General features: G+C 43.4%; 1 protein-coding gene across 3 annotated transcripts; it reads right to left on the bottom strand.

The window, feature by feature from the left end:
• Positions 1 to 1401: 1401 nt before the first annotated feature.
• dspa (desmoplakin a) lies at positions 1402 to 27879 on the bottom strand. 3 transcript variants are annotated; one of them, XM_079488500.1, is made up of 24 exons: positions 27398 to 27879; positions 26348 to 26432; positions 25570 to 25688; positions 24038 to 24218; positions 21732 to 21857; positions 21081 to 21140; positions 20657 to 20824; positions 19728 to 19832; positions 19513 to 19608; positions 19275 to 19400; positions 18084 to 18236; positions 17501 to 17655; positions 15948 to 16074; positions 14263 to 14449; positions 13551 to 13780; positions 12589 to 12770; positions 11288 to 11426; positions 10049 to 10242; positions 9687 to 9849; positions 8982 to 9065; positions 8412 to 8519; positions 7985 to 8083; positions 5700 to 7514; positions 1402 to 4802 (listed from the first exon to the last, which is right to left on the bottom strand). In XM_079488500.1, exons 1-24 carry the CDS (start codon positions 27634 to 27636, stop codon positions 1578 to 1580), a joined length of 8166 nt encoding a protein of 2721 aa, XP_079344626.1. In that variant the 5' UTR covers positions 27637 to 27879; the 3' UTR covers positions 1402 to 1577. The 3 variants fall into 3 exon arrangements, with proteins under 3 accessions (XP_079344626.1, XP_079344628.1, XP_079344627.1); XM_079488502.1 differs by having other exon boundaries at positions 7017 to 7514; positions 27398 to 27876; XM_079488501.1 differs by lacking the exons at positions 21732 to 21857; positions 24038 to 24218; positions 25570 to 25688; positions 26348 to 26432; positions 27398 to 27879 and adding an exon at positions 21634 to 21678.

Below are 27879 nucleotides of genomic sequence, written 5' to 3'. Positions count from 1 at the left end.
CAATATGATAAACAACGTGTGCTCTGTGTGTAGTGCAGCCTTTCTCCAAACCTTACCTCGCTCCAGGTGATGATCCTAAAATCATGGCAATTATCGCCATCTAGAGGTATAAGTGGGTGTTGCTTCATAAAACATCCTTTTGGGACCACTGGCCAGCTGCGCCATTTTCTACATGTTGCATTATTATTTATTACGGCCAGAGAAAATACAACTGTAATATAATAATGAAACAAATATATGCGTAAGCCTTAGATAAGACTATAACTCTAGCTCTCCTTGTGCACCACTCCACTGAGTGTTCCCATTCTAGCAACTAAAAACAGATGTCTTCTCAACTATTGTCAAATATGTTTTTTAATTGATTGAATACTTTATTAACAGTCTGCAAAAAGGAACGGTGGCACATGTTTATAAAAAATAGGAAAAGGATAACTCAGAAGATAAGCCCCCTCAGTTCTTGATTCCATTAAATGTATTCAATTCATCAAATTCATGTAGGCTTTCAAATCAGAGCTAGTATACAGTTACTCAATTAAATGATACACAACGGGACGAATCAAATATCACATTCTGATTTATAACCTTGTGACTAGCATAAACACTACCAGATTGGCTGTCACAATCAATTGTATTTGTTTTTATGTGGACCCCAGGAAGTCTAGCTATGGCACCAGCTAATAGGGACCCTTAATCAAATCAAAATATAATCATGACAAATAATTGCAATTTAATTGCGTTTTGGGCATTGAACATTGAAACATGTAAAACACATGGGAGAACAAATAATAATAATAATCAGGCGATTATGCAATAATTGTGACAAGGCTAACCTATCAGACATGTGAATCATATTAGGGTCTCAATATAAATATCTTGGCAAAGCAATTTTGGTTGATTCACTGTACACGATATGATCCACACCATATGGCTGCTGTAGATAGTGGTCTACTCTACTACTACATACTGCTTATTGTTTCTGGATTCCTTGAAACATGGGGTGCTTCATCTTACACTGTTCTCCCTATGTTATAGATCAAGAAAATGAAACATTATATTCTAATCAAATAGACTTTATTTTTCATTACATGTTATAAGAAAAGCATTTTACTACATGTCAACAAGCATTTTGCATAGTGAAACTAAAAATGTTAGTAACAAAAATGTTCTCTTTCAAAGAATTTCAGCATGGTATCAGGCTATCAGCCAAACTGAAACGGATGGATATTATTATACTAATACAATATTACAGAGATATTGTTGGTACACTAAAAAAAGACAAAGGCAGTTATTAAAATGTACATTCTTAAACATTTTATCTAAGAAAACAATTATATAAAGTGTCAGCCTGAATCTAAAAAGTTGAATATTAAGACAGCAAACCCCCGCAGTTTAAATCAATAAAAACAGTAAATAGAATTTAAGACAACTCTAAAGTAGGTACTGCTAACTTCATCCAAGCTTTATTGCTAAAGCTAAAGCACATTATGTGAAACAAAACAAAAAAAAGTATATTAATCTCATAGTAACCACTGGCAAACAAACGCAAACTATTTTTGTCTAATCATCTATATGTTATATTATGACTGGGAGTCAGAGCTTAAGGCTTTACTGCTGGAGGAGAAAGTGTAGGTGTAAGAAGAAGAGTAATCAACACTGCCTCTACGAGAGCCACTCCTGGAACTGGCCTTAGAGCCAGCCCTGGAGCCGGAGCGAGAGCCTGGGTTCGAGACATTGTAAGGGCTGCTGATGCCTTTGGAGGACATGGAGGAAGCTTGCAGCATCTTCATGCTATTGCTCTCCTCCACCATGCAGCTGTCCATGGCCTCCTTGTATGAGATCTTCAGCTTGGTTTTGGGACAGGTCAGGATCTTCTGGTGGTTGCGAGTATCCTGCAGCTTCTGGGCCCCTCGGCCGTCCAGCCAGCTCCATCGGATGGCATCCTCGATGCTGACACGCTGGCTGGTGCCAGGTTCCATCAGGCCTCCCGTAATATATTGAAACTCCATAAATCTCTGGCCCGCCTCGTAAGGCAGCCATTTCTCCTTCACAGCCTCTGCCACTGACATCTTCTTCTTCGTCTTCATATCCTCATAGCCCATGTAGGCCTTCTGAGAAGCTTTCAGCTTGGAGGCCATGTCATCGTCGATGATGCCCTGATGGGTAGCATCCTGCAAAGACAGCCTCTGGCCGTTAGCAGGGTTGATGATGCCCCCAGTGCAAGCCTGAGCCTCTAGCAACCTCTGCGCTGTAATAGAATCAACTATGCCTCTTCGTAGCCCCTCTAGGATTGTTATCTTCTCTATGGTCTCTGTGTCAAAGATGGCCGCCACAGGACTCTGGTCATCATACGTCTCAGGCGAAGAGAGGGTGATGGAAATGCTGTTGAAACGTTTGCGCACGGTAGGGGAGGACGGGGCAGACAGTGTGGGGCTCGCGCAGGTGACATAGTCATCGACATTGCTGGCAGTGAGGGTCATCTCAGTGGTGCTGGACTGTTTAGAAATGATGTCGGCCAACTGGGTCAGGGTCAGTGTTCCGCTGCGGTACTCATCTACCGTTTTTTGGTCGATGGTGCCCTTCTCCAGGGAGTTCTGGATGTCATACTGAGTTCCTGTTTTCCGGTCTACTATTACAAGGCGCGATGAGCCGTCCGATCCCTTAACTGTGATCTCCTCCCACTCGCACTCCTGCTCGGACAGCTCCAGGAAGGTCTCATAGTCGATCAGCTCCCGGTGGTAGGCCTCTCTCACCGACATCTCCATGCCTGTGTCTGGGTCCACGATCACCACCCGCCTCTTGCGGAGGACATTGGTGTGGCTTTCCTCACACTTTTTTGCCTTCTTCTTGTCTGTCAGCGGGAGCAGCACCAGGCCTGTTCGGGGGTCTTTAATGCACCTGTCCTTCAGCTGAAGATATGTCAGGTTCTCCTTGGTGTTGGGGTCAAAGAAGCCTTTAGTGTCATCCCCTTCGTACGTTAGGATCTCATTCATCTCCTCGTCAAAGTAGCCTCTGCTGTAAGCCACTTCCACATCAATACGGTGGCTATGTTTGGGGTCAATTATTCCGCCACTGGCTATTTGGGCTTCCAGCAGACGGATGCCATGACCCTTCTCAATTAGATCTTTCTCAATGGCCTGGAAAAGGGAGATGGTCTTTCCGGTAGATGGGTCTTTGTATCCAATGACAGCCTTCTCCGCAGACGCCAGTTTGCTCTTAAACTCTATGCCCACCAGACCTCTCTTTGCGGCCTCCTCCACAGTCAGAAAGAGGTTGTTGACTGGATCGATTATGAAACCAGATGCAGCCTGGGCCTCTAGGAGCTCCAGCGTGGTACCTCTCATGAGCAGGCCTTCCTTCATGGCTTGGTAGAAGGGCATGGTTCGGTCTTTGGCCTCGTCATAGATGCCTGCAATACAGGTAGAGCCATGGAGGTAGGATTTGAGTCTGTCCTCGATGTCTTTGCTACTGAGCTCGCCCTGCTGGATCTTTCGCACATCATTCTCATCCAACAGCTTGGAGTTGATCAGCTCTGTAATGGAAACCTCGCCACGGAGTCCCTTTACCGTCATGGGCTTTTCTGGGCCAGGGAGGAGGAGAAGGCCAGATACAGGCTCCATTCTACATTTTGACCTCAAATCACTATAAGTAATGTTCTCCCCTGTGACTGGATCCAGGTAACAGGTAGGTTTCTTGTTGAGAGCCTGATAGAGCTCCTCGTCAATAAGGTTGCGATCAAGGGCAAGATCTTTAGGCAGGAACACACCCAGGACAGGGTCCAGGATTCCACCGACAGATTCCTGAGCCTGGAGCAAGCGGATGGCCGTCTCCTTATCTACGCGACCCTGTTTCAGAGCCTGTCCCACAGACAGCATTTTGCCAGTGTATGCATCTTTGAAGCCTGTGCTGGCTGCTTCAGCTGTTAGCAGAGCGTCTCTGTCTTCTGTGTCTACAAGCCCCCTGGAAGAGGCAGTGTCCACAGGCATCCTCTCATTGAACATGGGGTCCAAGATATAGCCGGTCGCAGCTTGTGCCTCCAGCAGCATGACAGCGCTCTGCGGGCTGATGTGGTCCTTGTTCTTGGCTTCAGTGAATGGCATTTTACCCTGAGAGCCTTCGGTCATACCAGCAATGACGCCAGTGCCTTTCAAATTAAGCTGAATATCCACAGCCACCTCATCCACTGACTTCTTGCCCTTCAGGAGCAGCTCCAGGGTGGCCTTGCTGATGATGCCACAGTCGCTCAGCTGGTGGGCCGTCACCTTGCGGCGCACGGCATCGAACACCAGCTTGGAGGGATCTACTGCTTGGAACTTCTCGTCGGTCTGCGTCTGCTTCCACAGGGTGTCAGGCCTCTGCTGCAGCCTGGCTATCTCCCTCTCCAGGGCGTCTCTCTTCAGCGCCAGCTCAGACGCCTCCTTCTCAGAGATCAGCAGCTTGTTCTTGTACTTCTCCTCCAAACTCCTCAGCTCCCTCATGAGCCTCTCCACCTCGCTCCTCAGCGAGCTCCGCTCTCGCTCGGTCTCGTCTCTGCCCGAGTCGCACTGCTTCAGCTGGCTTTCTTTCAGCTCGTACTGGCTCTTCAAGTAGCTCAGGTCCTTGCGGACAGTAGTGTTCTCCTCGTGTAGGCGTTGCTTGTTTCGTAGCTCGGTCTCCAGCGTGATCTTGAGGCGGTTGAGTTCCTCCTCCAGACGCTGCATGCGGACCTTGTCCTGCTCCAACACTTTCACTCTGGTCAGCAGGGTGTCTTTCTCCAACACCAGTTCACTGTAGTGGCTCTGGGACTCTTGAACCATCCTGGAGGTCTGGGGAGACATGAAAAAACACACACACCGTTACAGCTAAAGAAATACTTGTGACATACACATGTCACATTGGGATGACAGCTTATTAAAGAGTCAAATAAATGAAACACAATTAGCATGTTGTTATTGCATATATCTTCACCAAGTCATTGACAAGGCAGAAACCTTGTATCTCCATATTTAAACTTATATTTAATGTTTTGTTGTACTTGTAAATTAATACCAAATACCCAATCTAAAAGCTGACATTTTATTGCAAGAGCTTGTGACTAAGTAAAAACTACGTCGGACCAATTAGGTTATTAGGTTATTTTTCCCCATTTCCTGCAAAGTTACCGTTTTGTATACATACAAGGTTTCTACCTGCTAGTGTGACGATATGTCTTGTTGTGTGCAACAATATATGAAATGATAGGTATAATAAACAACATTGGAGGAGTAGTGAAGTTAAGTCCTCCAGAAACCCATTTACAATCCACTGACATGATACATACCATAGATATGTATTATGTATTCAAATAAGTTGTTATAGAATAATCTATGAAGTGATTATGCATGCTTATTATGAGCATCTACATTTGCTGTAGTGAAGTTGTATAAGATATGAATGCATACAGTATTAGCAAAAGAGTGCATGCAAATAGTGAAAAGCCTGAAAATCGTATTCATTTTGTGAACACGATAATGAAAGACATTTTCAAAGACATCAAGTATAGCCATTCATGCAAAAGCGCCCAAAAAGCTGGATGGATGGATGGATTGGATGGCAAATTTGCAGTGCAAAGCCAAAAAGAATCGAACACGATCATGATACAAGTTCAGCATAGCCATTCATGCAAAAGCGGCAAATTAGTCAGGATTATTTGGAGCTGATCCGGTTAAAGCAATCAAAAATACCTCAATGGATTGCTTTTGAGTGTTCTCTATTTCCAACTTAAGCTTTTCCCTCTCCTTTGTCAGATCTTTGATGAGAGACTGGAGGTCCAGAGTTGTCCTGCTGCTGCTCTGGAGCTGGACTTGCAAGGCGGTGAGCTGAGACGAGCTCTCTCCGTCCACGCTGTCCTTGCTCAACTTCAGCTCGTCTCTCTCATGCTTCAGTGCCCTCAACTCTTCTTCCAGCCTCAGCCTCTCTTTGGTGAGGCTCTGCGTCAGACCCTGCAGCTTCTCGATCTGCGTGGTGTTGTCGTTCAGCAGGCGGCTCTTCTCCTCGATGGTCTTGTACAGGGTCTCGTTACGGAGGTTGACCTCGCGGACACGGGCCTGCTCCTGGACGAGCTGCTGCTTCAGCGTCTTTAACTCGGCCATCACCTGGGCCAGCTGCTCCGCGGTGACCTTGTGGTCCCGACGGCTCTTGTCCAAGGCCTCCTGGAGGGCCCGTAGGTCCTGCTCATGTTTCCTGCCGGAGCTGGTCACGTCCTCCTGGAGAGTCTTCAAGGTGTTGATGGTGACAGTGTGCTCTCTGCAGGTCTTGGTCATGCTCTCCAGCTCGGACTCCACCCTCTTCCTGCGCGTGAACTCATCCTGGGCGGCCCTCTTCTGCTTCCCCAGCTCGGCTTCCATGGCTTCCAGAGAGCTTTGCAGCTCTCGCATGCGGCTCTGCAGCCTGGTGGAATTCTGCTCCGTCTTGGTCTTCTCCCCGGTCTGCTTCTCCAGTTCCGTCCTGATGATACGAATTTCCTGCTCGGACACTTTGAGCGTGTTAATCGTCTCCAGAGAAGACACGTTTTTGGACTCGAGGTCCACCTGGATCCTTTTCATCTGACCGACTTCCAACTCCAGTGCTCTCCTCTTCTTCGCCTCCTCCTCAAGGCTGTGTGTGAGCCGTCCGATCTCCCGGGCCTTCTCCTGGCTGCTCTTGGTGGCCTCCTTGAGCTTGAGCTCATCCTCTCCTCTCTGCTTGACCGTGGTTCTCAGCTGCACCTCCAGCTCACTGCGCCTCCTGGTCTCCTCCGTCACTGCGCTCCTCTGCTGGCGGGCGTCCTCCTCTGCCCTGATCTTCTTTTCGTCCGTCTGGGAGATGGACAGCCTCAGTCTCCTGAGCTCGTCCTCCAGGCCCCTCTTCTCTTCGGTGAGCCTGTCACACTGCCGCTTGAGTTCCGCGCCGTCCTCTTCCTTCTGCTGTGCGACCTTGAGCACGGACGTCTTGGTGACGTGGATCTCGGTCGCGTACGTCTGCTTAAGCTGATTAACCTCCTGCTGGCTCTGCGCTCTTACCTTTGACACGTCCGACTCTGCCCCTCGCCGACGCGTGGCCTCCTCCTCCAGCAGTAGCTTCAGCCTCTCCAGCTCGCGTTCCTTGTCCTTCACCGACTTCTCTAGGTCCATCTTGGTCCAGTTGAGCTCCTCGAGCTCTTTCTGCCGACGGCGTACGGTCGCCTCGTACTCTTCCTGCTGGGTGGTGTAGCGCTCCTCCGCCAGCCTCCTCTTCCTCTTCTCTTCGTCCAGTTCAAACGTGATGCGGGTCAACGTGTCGGTGAGCTCCCTCAGCCGGCTGCTGGTGCTGTCCAGAGAGTCCTTGGTAGCGTTGACCTGCATGACAGTGGTTCTCTTCACCTCCTCCAGAGAGATAACCTGGTCTTTGTGCTGAGAGAGCTCCAGCTTGTAGCACCTCACAGCGTCCTCCAGGGACTGGTTCTTCTGGCTGTGGTCCTGGAGGTCTTCCCTCAGGCGCCTCAGCTCATCCTCCAGCAGCTCAATTTTGGTGTTCCTCATCTGAGGGCAACAATACAACGTACAGATTTAATAAGGTTCTCAGGTATTTGAGTAAAGCATACATATTTAATAATAACTAATAATTATTATTATTAGTTATATATACTAATATTATTATAACGACTGAGCCACTTAACCCATTTTGTGCGGGAACCCCTTTTGGTGTTTTAAACATGTTATAATTTAGCTATTGAAAAATAGCAGATCTACAATATATTTATTTCAGAAAACTGGAGGATTTAGAAGATTTTTTTAAATTTTGAGGTCAGGCCTAAATGGGTTAACCAGTGTAACCACCATTTCTAAATGATATATATATATTTAAAAAAGGGAAAAAAGTCTAAAAGTTCACAACTTATAGATCTGATATATGCAAAACATTTGCAAATATATGGATCTATTTTGCATACTGACATGGATATTTTAACTGCTGAACTTCAAAAAAATGTCATATGTGATTAAACTCCTACCTTCATCTCTTCCAGGCTCTTGAGGATCTCCCCCAGGAACTTATGGTGATCACCGGACTGCGTCAGTAGCTCAATGTAGCGGGACTGCAGGTCAGCCGCCTAACGAGGTTTCAATTAGTCAATTAGTTGCATTAGTAAGCTCAAGTGTTAATCACGCAAATGACGAGCAATAATTGAGTGCACTTTTTAGCTGGTGTTATTATTACATGAATATAAGCAAATGGAAAATTATATTATTATACATGAACATAAGCAAATAGTTAAATTCCTCAGATTAACACAAAGAGGATTAACATAATAACAGTAAAGGGTACAAATTATAATAAACTAATTAGTAAACGTTTTTTTACTATAAATACTATTACTTATTAGCTACATTGCATACATTAAACATTGCATACATGAATTGCATTAATACGACCCCTACCTCATCTCTGAGTACATTGGCAGGAGACTGCAGCATGGTTCTTTTGATGGGGACGTTCAACAGAGTCTCAAGGCCTGCGGTGTAGGAGGCCAGCTGCATCTCATAGTTCTGCAACCAGGCAATACAATATGGATTCATTATAGTTGCATCATGTGTATAGAACGTATAATGAATGACTTAGACAGGTACGGTTGGAGGCCATCGATATTGTCCTTTTCTTTTTGCTGAGGTTTGCGTGATCTGCGCAAAAGGACAGTTAACCCATTTTGGGCGGGAACCCCTTTTGGTGTTTTAAACATTATGTTGTAATTTAGCTATTGAAAAATAGCAGATCTACAAGCTCATAGCGTGCCACCGAGTGGCGCGCTACGAGCTTGTAGGTCTGCTATTTTTGAAAAATCGTGAAAATATTTATTTCAGAAAACTGGACGATTTATAAGGATTTTTTTAAATTTTGAGGTCAGGCCTAAATGGGTCAAATGATAAGGGACAATATCGGTGGCACCCAACTGTAGTTGCATCATGTGTATAGAACGTATAATGAATGACTTAGACAGGTATGACACTAACCTTAATGGAAGTAGCACAGGTGTCTGCGTCCTTGTGAACATCTTCTATGTTCTCCTTCTTTCCTTTGACTTCAGTGTGAAGAGCCTGTTCGGTGAGGAAAAGCGTGAGTTACAGCCTCTCAAAGGAAATATGACGAGACATTTACTGTGGGTTACTTGAGGGTTCAGAACTCATTCATGTGTTTTATTTGGCAAATAAAACATCTAGAAGTCAGTTTTACTTTGCCCCATTTAATAATGAACACATTCAAGCCAACGCCATAGCTGAAACCATGTCAAATTCAGTGAGATGGCGAAACGTATTCGTCTTAATTTTAGCCACATTTGATTCCACTGAGTTGAATGTTTAACCAGGCTGGAACGTATCTGTGTCACTTTAGCTTTTAACCACTTTAACCATTATTTTATGCTTTAGCTGTTGAAAAATAGCAGATATGCAAGCTCATAGCGCAACATCGAGTGCAGCGCTACGAGCTTGTAGATCTGCTTTTTTTATCGTGAAAATGTGGCACAATCTTCCACAGTGAACATATTTAACTCATTTCATTGCTTCTGGGGGGATCCCTGGAACAACATATTTTCAGATGGGGGTCAGTGGCTGAATACAGATAACTTTTAGTATCCTTGACGTGAAAAAGTTTGAGCACCACTGATAAGAAACATAGAACCATCTGGTCCTCAGGTTATAAATCAGGGGAAAGCCTGCCTTCTGCTGGTTGAGGTGCTCCTGAACGGTCTGGATGTCGGTGAGCTTGGCCGACTGCAGGACGTCCTGGCGCTTCCTGGCATTGTCTATCCACTGGTCCAGGGAAGTGCTGCTCTGCTGATAATGACTCAGCTGCTTCTCGTGCTTGTCCAGGTCCCATAATCTGGAGCAGGAAAGAGTAGGAGGAAGACGAGGGAAAACAGGAGATGGAGAAAATTGTTCAGGCGCTATTATTGGCACCGGAGAAACACAATGGCGAAGGCTTGATGACACGGTTCTGTGAATGAAACTCACCGCCAACACACTGTGTGTGTGTGTGTGTGTGTGTGTGTGTGTGTGTGTGTGTGAGAGTGCAGTCTGACCTGTTATCTATCTGATTCTGGATGCGAAGCCAGCGGTCAGACATCTGGCCCACCAGGTCAGTGTACTTGGACAGGTCCACGTCACACCTGTGGAAGGACTGGGAGACCTGGCCGTTCCAGTGCACAGCCTTGGCCAGGTCAGACTCCATGACCGTCAGCAGGTCTCTCTTGTGCTCCAGCTCTGCCTTCATTTGCTGTGTGAGGTAGCAGAGAAATCCAGGGAAGTCAACACACTGACAGCCACAAACACATCCAAACTACACTGGTCTAGTGATATACTGTAGATCAGTGGTGGTTCAGAGTGGGGTCCATCATGGCAGTGACATGAGATGAATAGCCTACTGTTGAGGGATGATTTGTACAAGAATGCAAACTAAAGTTGTCTTCACATAATATGTGAAAAGACATTTCCTGCCATGGATTATTGATTGATATTATCAATCAATAATCCATGGCAGGAAATGTCTTTTCATTGTGTACATTGCTATGGCTAACTAATAGCTTGGATAAAACAAGCAATTTGGGCCATCTGTTTCGCTGTGAATTTTGTGGTTTGTAGCGTTTTCAAGAATGGCACCAGCGATATGGTAGCTGTAATGCTTGTTCTCTGGAGCTACTGTAACTCTCCTGCATACTTGCTATTTGGAGAAGCTCACCACAGTTGAGTGGCCATGGAAGGACGTGGAAAGATGTACATGGAGATCTTATTGAATAAACTGATTATGGTGTTGTGGACATGCTCGCAACAACTATGAATAAATCAGGCATAACGTCTAAGAGAGTGTAAGGCCTGCTTAATTCAATTCACTTACAATACAAACATGTATGACTACTGAAATATCATACAATCTGGGGTCCATGACATACTGTACAGACAGCTTCAATTGACTTTCTATTATTGCTAGTAGGCATGTAAAAACCCTCCTCAACATCCTGTTTTCACCACTACCAAATTTAGAATAATAATAATAATTCTTTGGACCTTTTTCGCAGCCTAGCTTGGCATAAACTCTTAATACATTGGCACTTTCCAGGGCAACTGTTACAAACAGGATGTTCACACAAGCGGGAATATTCAGGGCAGCTGTGTTATTGTTTATTGCCTGAAACTGTCTATTGAATATACTGTTACTAGTACACTTATACCTCAATTGTGTGGGCTGTGGATGAACAAAGAGGTCATTAGAATGCTGTGTAATAGGCTAATCAAACCATAGACAGATGGATAGTATGTCAGACCTTCAGTGTGTTCCTGTAGTCCTCCACCTCATGGAGGTCCAGAGAGGTGGTGTCCTTCTCCGTCAGACGGGCTTCATTCACCTTGATGGTATCTTCTATCTGGAGGAGGCTCTGGAGCAAAGCTTTCAAAGCTGACATTCTGTTACGAAGACACACAGATAGTAATATTAAACACACCGTCACCGAATAGACCACTGTTTCTCAAACAAAAGTCGGGACCCACTTGTGGGTTGCGGACACATTTTTATGGGTCCCTTACTCCCTTTATATTTTGTATCCTACATTTTGTTTTTAATAAAAATAAAAATAAATCTGTAATTTCGTTAAGAAATCAAAGAAAAATATGAAGAATTCCATAAATTAGAAAACAAATGTTTAAGTAGTAGTGAAAACTATCGAAAATAGCCGATCTACAAGCTCACAATGCGGCGCGGAGTGCCACATTGTGAGCTTGTAGATCTGCTATTTTCGCTAGTTTGGGTCCCGGGGAGACATACTGTATAATGTCTCTTTTGGGTCACGGGCTAAAAGGTTTGGGAAGCACTGGTATAGACAACAAACACTGGTATAGACAACAAACACTGGTATAGACAACAAACACTGGTATAGACAACAAACACTGGTAGAGACAACAAACACTGGTATAGACAACAAACACTGGTAGAGACAACAAACACTGGTATAGACAACAAACACTGGTAGAGACAACAAACACTGGTAGAGACAACAAACACTGGTATAGACAACAAACACTGGTAGAGACAACAAACACTGGTAGAGACAACAAACACTGGTAGAGACAACAAACACTGGTATAGACAACAAACACTGGTATAGACAACAAACACTGGTATAGACAACAAACACTGGTATAGACAACAAACACTGGTATAGACAACAAACACTGGTATAGACAACAAACACTGGTATAGACAACAAACACTGGTATAGACAACAAACACTGGTATAGACAACAAACACTGGTATAGACAACAAACACTGGTATAGACAACAAACACTGGTAGAGACAACAAACACTGGTAGAGACAACAAACACTGGTATAGACAACAAACACTGGTAGAGACAACAAACACTGGTAGAGACAACAAACACTGGTATAGACAACAAACACTGGTATAGACAACAAACACTGGTATAGACAACAAACACTTCTGTCATGGAAATAACTCATACCATAACTGAAAACAAGCAAATACAAGATTGTTGTAGTGTACCAGTTGTGGTCATAGCAGGCTTAAAAGTGGAAAGGTTGGAAATATGACACTAAAAACTGCAATACCGTTGCAGGTAAGCTGAGGAGAGACCCTGCAGGTCTCCAATTTTCTGGTTGATGAGGTCCAGCTCAGCGCGAAGGAACCTGGCCTGCTCCGATTCGGGAGGAATTCCCTCCAGCTGTTTTAGTATCCTCTCTCTCAGACGCAGATATTCATCATAGACAGAGTCCAGATCCTGGTGCACGGTCTGTAAATCAACAACAAATAAGAGAGCATTCGAGTTACATTTAGGACCATCGACAGCAACCTTATTCTCTTTTTTATCCCACGATTTTGCAACCCATTTTTTCACCCAGTGTCAATTATCTAATGTAATCTTGAGCGCTACACATCCTCTGCCAACCTGGGGGGGGGGGGGGGGGGGGGGGGGCAGGCAGTGGACTGACCTCATGCTTCCTTCAATGCACGAGGAGTCCAAGCTGCTTCTTTTCACCTGACAGGGGGAGTTTCCCCGGCCGGACGTAGCGTGTGGAAGAAACACGTTATTCCGACCAGTTGGCAACCTTATTTTCTAAGTCTTATTGCAACTATGAAGGTGTTAACATGGCCCTACGGATGTCTGTAGTAAAAATAGGGTGGTAAAAGGAACTTATGCTGTGAAAAAACTGTTTAAATCTGGGTTTTTGACAGTCTGTGTCACATTTCACTTATAAAAACAGAGGCCTGCTCTTCCTTGCTGTCTGGACTGATCGGCAGTATGCTACAACGCTTCCATGTGAAATACTGCACAGGCTGTCCAAATACAGGGCCATGTCAATACCTTCTAATTTGGCATTAGAAAATAGGTCAGAAATACAACTTCCGCCTCGTCATCCACTATCCCGGATGGCAACGCTATGTGACAAAGTCCAAGAAGCTACGTCGAAGGGTGAGGGAGGGCACAGGGGTTGGCATACGGAGTCGGAGTGTTATCTTTAGGCTCTGCCAGATGACTAATGTAACACTGATGCTGGCAGCAGTCACATACATGCAGCTTCTGGAGGTGCTGTGAGCATTCGTGCACGCTGTTCTCCCCCAGTGGAATGTGCACGTGATGAGTGAGTCCAGACTCTGCCAGCTCCAGCCTGCGTCGCAGTGCATGCAGGTCGGTCAGCAAGGTCATGCTGAGGGTGGAGACGGGCTTGGGGGGTTCGGGCTTGGGCGGTTCTGGCTCTGGTTCTGGTTCTGGCTCCTGCTTCGGAGGTTCGTTGGCAGTCTCTGAGGCAATGAGACAGGCAGAATTTAGAGATTAGAATTTTGTAATTATCAAGATATTCTTTATTATATTGTAGCTGTTGGAACCTGTGTTCCAATGGATCAAATGTAGTTATTATTTAGTCACAAGCTCTTGTTAATACTTCATCATTGGTTCAAGATTTATAAAACCCACCATTCCATCAACACACTTAACAACTTTAACTTTAACTTTCAAAGATTTTCAATAATAGCAAAAAAGCAGTGCACAACACGTCACACTTTGTGAGCTTGTAGATCAGCAATTTTCGGTCTTGTATGTTGAAGTAGGAATTTCATTTATAAAAAAAACATACAAAATTTAAATATGGAGACACAAGGTTTTTGCCCGACACCAACGATAATTATGTGACAGAATGTGCCTAAAGAACAATTCAGCAGCCTGTGGCATGGATAATGGAGAGGTCATGTGGACTGTGGAGTGGTGCGGTCACTACGTCACTCACTGTAGACGGGCAGCTCGATGACCAGCGTGTCATAGTGGGTCTGGGCTCCAGCATACTGGCCCTGGAAGGTCTTCTTCTCCTCTTCCCCAAACATGTCAGAGCCTTGGCTGTTGCGCAGGAACTCCTGGTAGTGAGTCTCCAGTCTCTTGATGACACTGCGGTACTCCTCGGGACGCATCGTGGACAGCTGAGGGCCACAGACAATAGGAGTCAGTCAACGGGAAATTACCATCATATATTTCTTCCATGTTACATCAGAAACCTAGTCGCATTGTAACTCGCTCCAGTGATTGGCTAGGCCTTCTGGTCCCTTTTGCCAACTCTGAACTTGGAAAGGCTGCTTTCAGCATCGGTGCACCTGAGTCTTGGAATGTCTTGCAACAAGAACTTAAAGTTAATACCCTGGCATCAATTGGTCATTTTAGGAATTTACTCAATAACCGTCCATCACCTGTATGTTGCTGTTTTAACTGACTGCTGAATATATAATTGTATTAACGGTTTGTTGTAACTGTTGTATGTAATCTCGGCATCATTGTAAATGAGGGGTTCCCTCAATGGTCTCTCCGAGAATTTAAATAAAGGTTGAATGAATGAATGAAAAAATTATGCAGCAACACAATGGAAATGGAGGAAGTAAAAGCACACAGGTCTTCAACGTTTTTCTGACTAAGGAGCCGTTAGCTGGGAGACAGACAAAGCAGGGACTCCCACTACAAATTGTATAACATTGTGTTGCATATTAAATGTTTATATTTTATTTATTCATTTATTTGTTATAAAAGGCTTGAGGCTTGAGAAGAAGATTTCTCATAATACTGATTTATGAGCTCAATGCTGATTTTCTCATCAATGTCTGTCTGAGAGATTTGAGACTACCGTGGACTTTTTCCAGAGGTTTTTCTTTTACGTAAGTGCCTATGGGTTGTCTCCAAGAGATTATGGCTCAAATATTCATCTGACAACTCTATCATCAGTGTGGAAAAATGTGGTTGTTGTTTTCTGTTGTAACAACAACAGTGGGGAAAACTAACAACCATATTTTTTCCTATCACACAAAACTTTGGCAGCGCCCCATGTAGTAACTCTGAAGACACCTAGGGGTCGCAGACCTCCTGTTTGTTGAAGACCCATGTAATTTAATATGTTTATCCCTGTAACACCCAAGTTGCAATAATACAACATATTTTAATTAATTAATTAATTAATTAATAAAAATCTGTTCTTTTTTCACCTAAACGTCATCATTGATGTTCATTGCAATGCCATTGGTCATGATATTTGCATTTAAATACCCCCCACAGAGGCTGAAATTCACACAAATTAAAAATCTCTGGACAATTTTGAACATTTTTTCTATTTTTACCTATGACCTTTAACCCTGATAAAAGTAAGTAAAATAACTGTAATATATGTTTTTTTGTGATCATTAGAATGTCTAGAACATGTTTTATTTATTATTGTGAAAGATATCCCCCAAATGTAAATTATTAATTTAGTATTTAGTATTATTTTAATAATTATTATAAATGTGCATCATTCTTTTTTTTTTTTTACATAATTTCCTTTGATAAGTCCTAGTAGTAAAAAGTAGTAGTACGGTTGAAATCTCTTTTTTGCAAGTAGAGTAGTGTTACAGGGACAACATGTTTCAGACAGACAGTCTACTGATTCATATATCTTACCATGGAAACAGTGAGAGAGTTGATGTAACTGATGTCTTTGACACAGTACTGCCAGGAGATGAGACTCTTGATGTTGATGAAGAGCTGGTTCCAGATGTTCATGATGGCTTCATAATACTGGTCATTCCTGGGAAATATCATATATCATCAGTCACAGTCAAGATTTATGACATACTGGGTGTTGGGGTACTAACACATTACATTAATACTTAAACATGTAATGAACACGTAATTAAACACGGTCACGGCCACACAGCCAACTCAAGGTACGGCCACGGAGCCGACTTGGGGACCCAACGCAGCTCCTCCAAGGAAAACAAACAAATGAACGGAGCTGAATGTGAATCCCCCCCCACCCCTTTTTTTCCCTCACTGTATATGTTTCTTTTCCCTTTTTACCTCCATTATGATGAATTCCTGTTCTGTTCTTTGTCTATATAGAAGTGTCTATTTGTACGTCTCTAAATGTTTTTGATGAATTGAACATGGTGGACCCTATTGGAAACAAGTGTAATGCTTAATTGGGTCGTCCACTCACAGTTAACAGCCTTTGTATTGAGTTTGTGCTTGAAATGTACTGTAATTCTGTTAATAAATATTTCAATCAATCAATCAAAGCCTTTCACACTGAGCAGATAACTACAGTAGGCTATAACGATAATTATGTGAAAGTTCTTATTGATGAACGATAACCTGGCCAAGTCACTCTTAGAAAAGTGATTTTAATCTCAATGAGTGACATGGTAATGTAAGCAATATTGTAGCATGCCTGTTATTACTTTAAAATGAATGTAAGAAACTTCCCCAACATTGATCACAATATAATCCTAGTATATACACAGTATAATACGTGTATGTTTCTATAAAGTATCAATGTATTTGAACTTCTGTCACCAAACGAGGAGCAATTCTGAGCCATGTTAGGGGAACAAGAATAAACTAGCACATATAATAAAAGGTTATAAACAACATATGGGCATATACTGTACATGTACGCATACATACAGTTGGAGGCCATCGATATTGTCCTTTTCTTTTTGCTGAGGTTTGCGTGATCTGCGCAAAAGGACAGTTAACCCATTTTGGGCGGGAACCCCTTTTGGTGTTTTAAACATTATGTTATAATTTAGCTATTGAAAAATAGCAGATCTACAAGCTCATAGCGCGCCACCGAGTGGCGCGCTACGAGCTTGTAGGTCTGCTATTTTTGAAAAATCGTGAAAATATTTATTTCAGAAAACTGGAGGATTTAGAAGGATTTTTTAAAATGTTGAGGTCATGCCTAAATGGGTCAAATGATAATGGACAATATCAGTGGCACCCAACTGTACGCAAACAGCTGATAAGACAAATGTGAATCTTATTCTGTGTCGCTGAACAAATCATCGCTTTGACCTGATGATCATACTTGATAGACCTTTATTGATCCCGTGGGGGACATCCGTTGCCAAGATAAAATATACGCTAGGCTACGAACTAGATTTTGCTTCTCGATTCCTCAAAAAGAGACATGTTACAGTTGTTTAATTCCACCTTTGCCAGAGGCAACTTACATGTTGGCGAGGCCAATGCTGAGTGGGTTGGGAGGAGGGATGATCAAACACACAGAGGGAATCAGCATGTCCAGACCTCCGGGTCCCGTTACCAGCCACTTGCTGCGCTGGGAGTTGTCCTTCAGGATGCCCTCGTTCCCTTTCAAGATTCCCCTCTGAAACACACGCACGCACGCACACACACACACACACACACACACCACACACACACACACACACACACACACAATGGAAGCATTGAAACACATTCCTGATCTTCCACTTTACTTGAAACAATAGGCATGAAGGTGTGCCTGAGTCTACATTGGGGCGTAGAACTTTGGTCATCAAACAACCTGGCTTGAACTCTCTATAGTGAAATAGGAGGTAGATTAACTCTATACTTTTCTCTCATAGTGTTTAGGTATTAAAATGTTGCCCTGAGGTGGACATACTGTACGTACAGTATGTGGACAGTACACATGGAAAGAAATGTGTGTATGGGAGAGAGAGAGAGAGAGAGAGAGAGAGAGAGAGGGGGTTGACAAATTTGACATATAATATCTACTCTCTAACTCTCACAGGTTTACGGTATCTATCTAACCTGGTCTTGTTTGAAGTCACACAGGGCCTGGACTATGACTTGGCTGGTGCTCTTCTCCTCTGGGTTGCGAGGCTTCAGCCTGACGACGGACTTGGACTTGTTGACCAGACTTTGGACCTGCCGCTTGTTCTCCATGATTCTCTCCTTCTCTTTCTGAAAACAAAGATCCACATACAGGGTTCTAAAACAGGGCCATTAAACCACATCCCACTTGAACCCTAGCACCCCTATTCTTTGCTAAAAATAACAGATATTTTCAGCAAAGAGATTTGGTGTAGAGGGGGGAAAAGAGCAGACTAAGTACTTATTTTTATCAAGGATGAAAGTTCTGTTTACTCTTTCTCAGTTACTGCATTCCATAGATGGAGAGTCACACATAACATGCCGAGTCTGTGAATAAAACCAGTCAGACCTCTTCATCATCCATACAAACCATTTGGAGGGAAAGTGACATTCAACTGCACACAAACATGACCTTTCATCTTCTGCTCTGGTTAGGGCTGCAACTATCGATTATATTATTATCTATCATATATTATTCTATGAATTACTTACTCATTATCGAATGATCAAGAAGTGATATTTTAGGGGGAATATATCAACGAATCGTTACAAAGACATTTTAATTAGACACTTTGATAGGGGCTTGTCTCGCCCAATAAGCGAGATATCTTTCTCAGTTGCTCTATTGATTAGATATTGATATTCCAAAAATAGACACCTCATTGATTTACACTAGTGCAAATCAATGAGGAGGAGTGTGTGCGCTCTGACGTGCTTGGTGACACTGTTTACAGAAGGAATCATTATAGTTGTCATACTTGGTGTGAACAGCCTGTTAATTTCTCATCAATGGAGCAACAGAGCAAGATATCTCCCCAGTTGGACTAGTTACGTACATCGTGACAAGGTAACTAGTAACTACACAACCCAAAACCATACCAAAGTGTCATTGCACTTTAAGCTCTATTATATACTTTACCATGAACATAGCAAAAAATGTTTCAACACTGTTGAAAAATGTTAATGTTAAACCATTTTATTTAAATTGGGTTTGTCGATTAAATCAATTACTTTGATTAACTGCTGCACCCTGCCTTTCATCATGCTACAATGCAATAGAATGTTTACAATCACTCAGTAACTCCAGGAACACGACGTGTTGGACTGAGTGCAGTGGTGGAACAGTACCTCCAGCTTTTTGAGGAACTCAGTCAGGTTCTCCAGTGGGGTGTTCTTGTCACACTTGAAGTTGTTACGGACATTCTCAAGTTCCCTCTTTAGTTTACCATTGGTCTCATTGGCCTCCTTGAAGAACTGGAGATGAAAGGTAAAGGTTAGTGCTGAAATTCATTGGCATTAAGGTGAAAATAAGAAGCTGTGCGTGTGTGTGTGTGTTCGTACTATAGCATAGATAATGTGTGATTACCTGACTATAGGCAGCATTCTCCTTCAGATGAACATGGATGCACTTGGTTATCTGCAGCAGCCAGCTCCACTGAGTCTGCAAGGTATCCATGTAGGCCTAAAGCAGCAGCAAACACCACCGTCAGAGGACAAGATAACAGTCAGATCACTTTCCAAGACACACATTCTAGCTCTGCCATCAGTACACATCTGCTCTCAGCAGGCTGGAAGCCTCACCTCAATCTTGTCCGCGGCAGGGTGGTTGTTGTTCAGGAGGCCGCCCACTTTGGCCTTCAGCTTGTTCAACTCCTTTTCCTTCTCCTCCAGTTCGCTCATCATTTTCTGCAAAGAACAGTAAGATGCATTCTCTTCTATAACAATTTTCACCTTAGGTGCAGTCCACTACACTACAGACAAGACTCTCCCACAGTCACACACAGACACCAGTGTTCCACAACATGCTGTAGTCCCGCTCGCCATCCCGGCGAGATCGCGCAGAAAGAGCAGCAACCTGCTACGTGGTCAAGGACACACTTTCGCGTGAGAGTGATACACAGCAAGCACTGCGAAAATTCTAACATAAACAAGGTCAAATGCAAGCCGTGCAATGTGAAACATCCGGCCTCCCATTAGTTCACTGCGAGGTCGCGTCCTTGTGTTCAAACGTGGGTGTGAAACCACCGTTCCACTGCTAATCACAAAGATGGATAGTATGGTCCCATAAAATATTACCACTCGAACTCGTACAAGATCTCCACCCAAGCTTGATCAACTGCCCCAAACCTCTAACCACAGATGCAGGGACAGCACTCAACACTATTGAGTGACCACCATGACTTGTGAACATTATTCTGACTCATTGCCGGCCAACTGAGCCAATCAACGTCATGGAGGATTACTTTGAACTGCCTAATTTTGTGCAGTACCCTTTAATTTGTATCAACCTATTCCAGTAAACAATAATAACTTATACTGGAATTAACAGTATTCTGTTTACTGGAACGGAGAAATAAATTATAATAAATGCATACTTCAAAACGTTTCATTAAATAGAATAGTCTAAGTATATTTGCCAGTACAATAAATATTCAAATTGGATTTTGATCTGTTTTACAGAGCCATGCCTTTAAAAATAAATAAATGAAGTTTGACATTGAGCTGCTTACCGAGTAGCTCTCCTGCTTCCTGGGGATGTAGTGCTCAATGTCCTTGTCTCCCCAGTCGAAGACCAGCTCCTCCTCCTCCTTCTCGTTGACCCACATGATGGCCTGGGAGATCTCCTCGATGATACCCTGGAGGTCACGCAGCTGACCCAAACGACTGTGGGACATTTTCTGAAGGAGACATGATAACAACCGGTTAACCACATAAACCCTATACTTTTGTCTTGTGTAAAATAAGACAAAGTATATTGCCCAGATGTTGTTCACCCATTATGACATGCCCAGAATAGGGTTCATAAGAGGGTGCTGTTTTTTCCTTTATTTCTTGACGATGGATTCTCAGATTGGGGTTCATGCGGTTAATGGAGATCCAACCAGGATAAATAACATTACATGAGGACATTGTGGTTGTCGGTTTTAGTCCTACCTGCAGGCTGTCCCATTCTTGCTCCAGAGCATGTAGGCTAGCCTTATCACCCCTCATGTTCTAAAGGGAAAAAATAAAGAGGTTTGTAAAGGTTTAAGAGGATTGTAAAACCTAAACGTTGAATGTATTATTTGTCATTCCATTCCATTCAAAATATACGATCCAAGAAAACGTAAGCATATAAAGCACACAGACAGAGTCACTGTTGAACAAGCACCAATACAGACTCCACAGTCTGAATTAGGGGAAATAGGAGATATTAAATTAACCCATTGAGACCTGGAACGCATCCATGTCACGTTAGCGTTAGCGTTTTAAACATTATGTTATAATTTAGCTATTGAAAAATAGCAGATCTACAAGCTCATAGCGCGCCACCGAGTGGCGCGCTATGAACTTGTAGGTCTGCTATTTTTGAAAAATCGTTAAAATGTGCCTCAAATCTTTCCGAAAATTGTCATGATTTAGAAAACTTTTTTTTTTTTAATTTCGACGTCAGGCCTGAATGGGTTAACTCTAAAGTGTGCAAAGAAACGGGCGGGCGGCCCCTCACCACTTCGTCCCTGGCCCGGTCCACCTCTGCACTCCTCTGCAGGGTGCTGTGACCCTAACCCTAACCCTAACCCAAAGAAACGGCGGGCGGCCCCTCACCACTTCGTCCCTGGCCCGGTCCACCTCTGCACTCCTCTGCAGGGTGCTGTGGTACTTGCTGTGGCTCAGTATCTGCGTCTCAATGGTGGCTGTGTCTTCACCCCATGGTGACGTCTCAATCAGGCGCTATATGGGACACAGCTTATTAAGTTATTCATTATACGAAAATATACTCGCACACACACGCACGCACGCACGCACGCACGCACGCACACACGCACGCACGCACACAGTAAGTTTATGTATTATATAAAGTATAGTAATATATACTTTATATAATATATTGGTCCTTGCTTATGACACTGTGCTATGGGTGGAAGCAAAGATCATTCTTTTTAGGAAAATCAGGTCAGAGACGAAGTAGGCCACTCGACACACGAACCGGTAAGCTACTGATGCGGAGAGAATTTAGGAAACATTTTCAATATTTTGTTGATGCAAAATTGCATCCCAAATAAACACATGCATGCATGCGCACACGCGCGCGTACACACACACACAGACACACACACACACACGGTCCATGCTTGTTCCAAGACAGCAAAAACAATCTTTAGAAATTTGTAAAGTAGAGCGAGGGGCAGGAAAATAAGGTCAGAGAGAGAAAGCAGCCACAAGCACTCAACACACTGACCCGCCAGCTATCGGTGTGTCCCTACCAGGTACACAGATACTTATGTTACAAGCAATTAAGATCCTAAAAACTTGAGAGCGGTTGGTCCACATTTCTCTGAAACACATACCCCTTTTGTCCTCTAGGTGTCAGCATATAATCATTAAGTGAATCCTGTCTCCCTGTGTCTCCTAGGCAGACAAAGACAACTATTCCAACTATTCCCTGCTTGTCAAAGTTCACAACCCTCCGCCTCGATAAGAGTAGGGCCTGCAAAGCAAACCACTCCTACAGTCAGTCCACTGATTATTCCCTCAATCCCTGCTCTCCAGCCTTTCTGTTTATCTCACCACTCCCTTCCTTTACAGATTTAAAGATATACACACAATAGCCTGTGTCTTTTTCAAGTGTTAGACATTTGTAGGGCACATGCTGTCTAATGAAGGAAGCTTAAGTTTCAAGGCTTTGTTTTACTACGACTTAATGTATGCGTAAAATGTCACTAAACTGGACCAAAAGACACAATAAACCCCTGGGTACTGGGTAGGAATGAGGACAAAAGTAGGTCACCAGGTGTTATATTTCCAGTTTTGGGCAGAGGACTTTTAGAAAGCTGGAACACATTGAGTGAAAGAGTGAGATAGAAGGAAAGGAGGAACACATTGAGTGAAAGAGTGAGATAGAAGGAAAGGAGGAACACATTTAGAGTGAAAGAGTGAGATAGAAGGAAAGGAGGAACACATTTAGAGTGAAAGAGTGAGATAGAAGGAAAGGAGGAACACATTTAGAGTGAAATAGTGAGCGAGAAGGAAACCATGGAGTGAAAGAGTCAATAGTGAAACAGAAGGAGAACAGTGACCCGTCTGGATATGATAATACGGGGAGAAAGCAGCAGTGTGATGCAGCAATTGCAAAATGGGTGAGGTTTGAATTCAGAGAGAGTTCAAGGGTGTGTCTGTGGGGGGTGAAAGGGCGTTTTCCCACAAGCATGTAAACGAACAACCCCAGACCGCCGTGTCCCATGACGACCGAGTCAGCGGAGAGTGTCATATTTCACACCACTTTACCTCGTCATTTCTCATTTTCTCCTCCTCGCCAAGCTTTTTGTTTGTCATCAATACCCCCCCCCCCACACACACACACACACACACACACACACACTCTCTCTCTCTTGTACTCTCTCAAATTGCAAATTTGAGAGAGTTCGCCTCCATGTCACTCACTGTCGTTCTCTGCCTCTTTCAAACTAGCGGCTCGTGTTTTGTCAACATGTCCGTCCGGACGGGTTTGTGTTACAGCAGGACCGAATATTTGATAAGACGTGTCCTGCATCACTTCTCTCTCTGCACACACGCTGACACAGAATTGCACACCTACTCGCGAACAAACGAGCAGGCACACGCGCACGCAAGCACACGCGCACGCAAGCACACGCGCACGCAAGCACACGCGCGCACAGACACACACACACGCACACACACACACACACGCACACACACACACACACACACGCACACACACTCACAAAACTACTTAGTGCTGTCAGGGGAGTGCTGCAGGGAATGGAATCACAGTTTTATCGGGGGGAGTTCCTGGGCAGTGTCGTCATGACATGCATTCTCTCTAAATAATAACCTTGACGGGTGATGCCGTAGTGTCGTAGCATGGTGCCAAAATGCAAAGGCCGCCTCACCTTCTGTTGAGTAATCCACGCCATGGCGTCAGTAAAGCTTCGACTTCCGCCATCCACGGAGCCAGCGCTGCCTTTGGGCCACTTCTGGCTCATGCCACCGCCGAGGGTGCCACGTGTTCCCTGGGCCGCCACGGCCACTCTATGGCCTTCATGGACGAGTTGTTGATGGAACTGGTCTATGCTGGAATTTAAAGAAATTGAAACATGATTAAAGTAGTGAATAGGGGCTGAAATTATCAATAATGTTCTTAGCGATCATTCTGATCGATTGCGTTTACGATTAATTGAATAATCCAGTTTTTTTGGCTAATTTAAAAATGTATATCAACGAGTCAACGTCAACGAGACTTTTACATTAAATCCAACCATAACCGACATATCTTCATATTGAACAAACACATTATGGAGGTGTTCATAGATTGATTTCAATACTTCCGCCGCGTTTGACACATCTATTCTATTACATATATTTCTACTGTTGCAGATTTACCATCTGCTGACAGGCGCACATGTTCATGTAATTGTTGACAAATAGACATTACCTCATAGAGATTACTGGTTTGAGGAGAAATCTAAAAATAACATGACATTTGGGATGATAATCTATGAGTAGGGGATAAGTGTGCACCCAACTATTCAACAGTCCAAACATCTATTCTAGAACACTGGTTCTGAACATGAGGTCTGGAGACAACCAGGGGTCCTTGAGGAGGGTCCAAGGCAGGGGCCTCCGGCTAAATAATTGATAGTAGGAACCAGATAGGTAGGAAGGAACCATTAATGGTCTGTAACCCTGACACTCTGTACAAATAGAACCAAGTGGACTTTATGGGTACATTTTGTTCCATTTGTACATCCTCAAAAAATGAAAACACAATCAAAGAATAAAAACACCCGCACGCACACTGTCTTCACTTGCTCAATAAAATGATTGTGCAATTATTGAGCAAGTGAAGACAGTATTCCTGTGGTTTTTTGTTGTCTTTGATCTGTGGACACTCCCAGAGATAAGTGTTTGATCTGTGCACACTCCCAGAGATACAGTAAGTGTTATCAAATGGGCATCTGTAGTCTAACCGAAAGCATATAACATTTTGGGTTGTTGAAATTAAAAAAGGTTGAGCTTGTACATCTGCAATTTTTGAACATTTTTGAAAGTACTGATTTAGAAGGCATTTGTAGAATCGGCCTCAGGTCTTGAAAAAAAACGCATACATTTCTGCACAACACATAAAACCAAATTCAGAAATACTTACAAAATCTGTTATTTACAGAGCCACCCAACAGTGGAACTCATTGTCTGTAAAAGCTAAAATATTATTGGGTTGTTGTGCATGATGTTTAACCTATGTTATCTATATCATTGGCATTTGAACAGTGTAATTAGGATTTAGACTGACTAGTGTCAGTTGTTTGTATGAATATTGTATGTTGTTTTATGTATGTAGACCTCAGGAAGACTAGCGACCGCGGCAGTTAATGGGGGATCTGAATAAAGAATAAAGAATGAATAAAACACCCTCTGTAATTACCTTCTACTGAGGTCATGGGGTACACGCATACTGTCCAGCTCAAAGGCACATCTCTTCAGCTGCTCCAAGCTCTCTGTAGCTATGCTCAAAAACTTGTCCATCTCCATGTATGAACCCCCCTAGAAAGAAAAAACAACCAGAACTTAAATATTGGCCGCTTGTCAAAATGTTCATGTTTTTCATACTTTTATTCTCGAAAACCATGAATGGTTCATGGTTTTCGACGATAAAAAAGGTGAAAATCATGAAAAACAATGGTTTTCGATGAAAACCATGAAAAATTACCTATAGTATGTTATCGAAAACCATGAAAAACAATATTTGTTGGGTTGCAAGTCATCATCAGTAGTATTGGCGTTTAAATATAGACACCTACATCGAAGCTCAATGTGTTACACAGCTGAAGAATCAATGATGTTGTAGGCCTACTAAATGCATTAAGTGGTAATAATGTCGTAATTAATAGCCCATTATTATTGTTTTTGTCAGTATTCCTTTCAACAATTAGAAGACACTACTGTACATCAATCAAATTCTGTATATGACTGCATGTGTGTGTGTGTGTGTGTGTGTGTGTGTGTGCCAAGATGGCGGCAGGCCACTTTAAAACACACCCATTGTAAAGTTCTGCTGTCATTAATGTAGGCAAGAAAGGTCGTTTGATCGTTTGATCGTAATGAAACCTTCTTCTGATCAGTGTTTGGATCTAATGAATTGCACCTTTTGTACAGATCCAAATAAAATAAATCAAATGTGTGTGTGTGTGTGTGTTGCTTACATTCTGCAGAAGGTGTTCCACTCTTTGCAGGTACTCATGGCAACGGGACTGCAGGGCCAAAGCTTTGTTGTTGATGTTGTACACGCTGCGCGCAACAGTTGAAAACAAATGAGCACAGTTTCATCACACTAAAGAAAAACTTGTTCTTAACTGAAAAGACCCAAATAAATATGAAAATGTATTAAACTTTAACCAACATAATTAAGTAAAGAACATTAGTTATATAGGTCAGTGGTGCAGTTCTCATGGGGTCCAACTTAAGGACTCTCAGGTTTCATTGTGGAGGGGGGGGGGGGGGGGGTCAAATGGACCCTTACAGGTCTGTAAACAGGTATGTCTTTCAAGAATTTCAATGACTCTTTTCAGTTTGGGAGTCCTTTAAATTTAGGCTAAATTAAAAGGTTAGAGAGCCACTGGCCTGTGTGTTTGTGTGTGTGTCCGTTTAATTATTTTGTTTAATAAAACAAAAACATTGCCAGACAAATATCCACTGTAAACATAAATTAGCAGTTGATATGAATGGTCGGTCATTTGCCCCTGACCTGACCATAGTGACCTGACCGTGTGTAGGAGTACGCCAGTTAATATGAATGACGTCATTGAGTGATGGGATGGGAGGAGGATGATAGATAGGGTGTGAACAGTATCATCTACAATACATGCCAGTTTATATTTCCGCTGTTGTGATCCAAATATTATTGAGAAACATTTATAGAGCGTGGGATGGGATGACGAGAAATACAACCTGAACTGACATTATGAGTCACTAGTACACACACACACACACACACACACACACACACATACATACACACACACCGTCTAATTCAGAGGAAAAACATCCAACAATATGTTAGGTTAGCATTCGCTCGGTGACTCGGTCAAGTGTATTTCCCATTTCCCCCTTTTAACAAATATTTTAATTATCGTCCAAAGTCTAAACATTATCAAGAAGATGCATTTATAGGCCTACAGGCTATATAATAGCTATACGAAATTCGATCCACCTGCCTCAGCGGCCCAGGTGCATAATAAACCCCCTTCCTTTACCTTGCACCTCCATCTCCTCCACCCATGCTCATCTGTGTCTTCGGCCTCCCACCGCCCGTGGAGGTTTTGGAGTAAGTGAAGTATCTCTCGTCTCCATACTCCGAGTTGAAACCACCGTTCCCACCGACAAACACGGGAGGACCGTCGTTCGTTCTGAAGCTGGCGCTGGCCAGATCTGGCCGCGAGTTACTCCTCTGCCCCATGGTCGGCAGCCTCGAATTAGAGCCGTACAAACTCATTGTCTCCTCTTTGTTTGAAATTGTTCAAAAGTGACCAAAAAGTTGTTGTTGCTGTCGGGGAAAAAAAGTAGTGTTGTGTTGTGTTGTTCTGTCCAAGGAGGAGGAGAGGACAGACCCTGCGATTTGTCCTGCCTCGTCGCCTGTTGCGCAGATAATGCACTCTACTGTGAAAGTCAAAGGACGGAAGGGGCAGTTTTTTGGACGAAGACGAAACCACACCTTTGCTCTCTCTCTCTGTACGTC

The sequence above is a fragment of the Electrona antarctica genome, assembly GCF_951216825.1.
Source record: "Electrona antarctica genome assembly, chromosome: 19".
Taxonomy (NCBI): Eukaryota; Metazoa; Chordata; class Actinopteri; order Myctophiformes; family Myctophidae; genus Electrona; species Electrona antarctica.
This window is presented reverse-complemented; position numbering and strand designations above follow the sequence as displayed.

Bases quoted from the DNA above. Each gene is read 5' to 3' on its own strand.
- dspa (XM_079488500.1), bottom strand. From the start codon at position 27,636: ATGAGTTTGTACGGCTCTAATTCGAGGCTGCCGACCATGGGGCAGAGG. The intron at 18,237-19,274 runs GTACTGTTCCAC...CTTTGTTTTCAG, and splicing joins AGTTCCTCAAAAAGCTGGAG to AAAGAGAAGGAGAGAATCAT. The intron at 14,450-15,947 runs GTAAGATATATG...TGTGGCCCTCAG, and splicing joins ACTCTCTCACTGTTTCCATG to CTGTCCACGATGCGTCCCGA.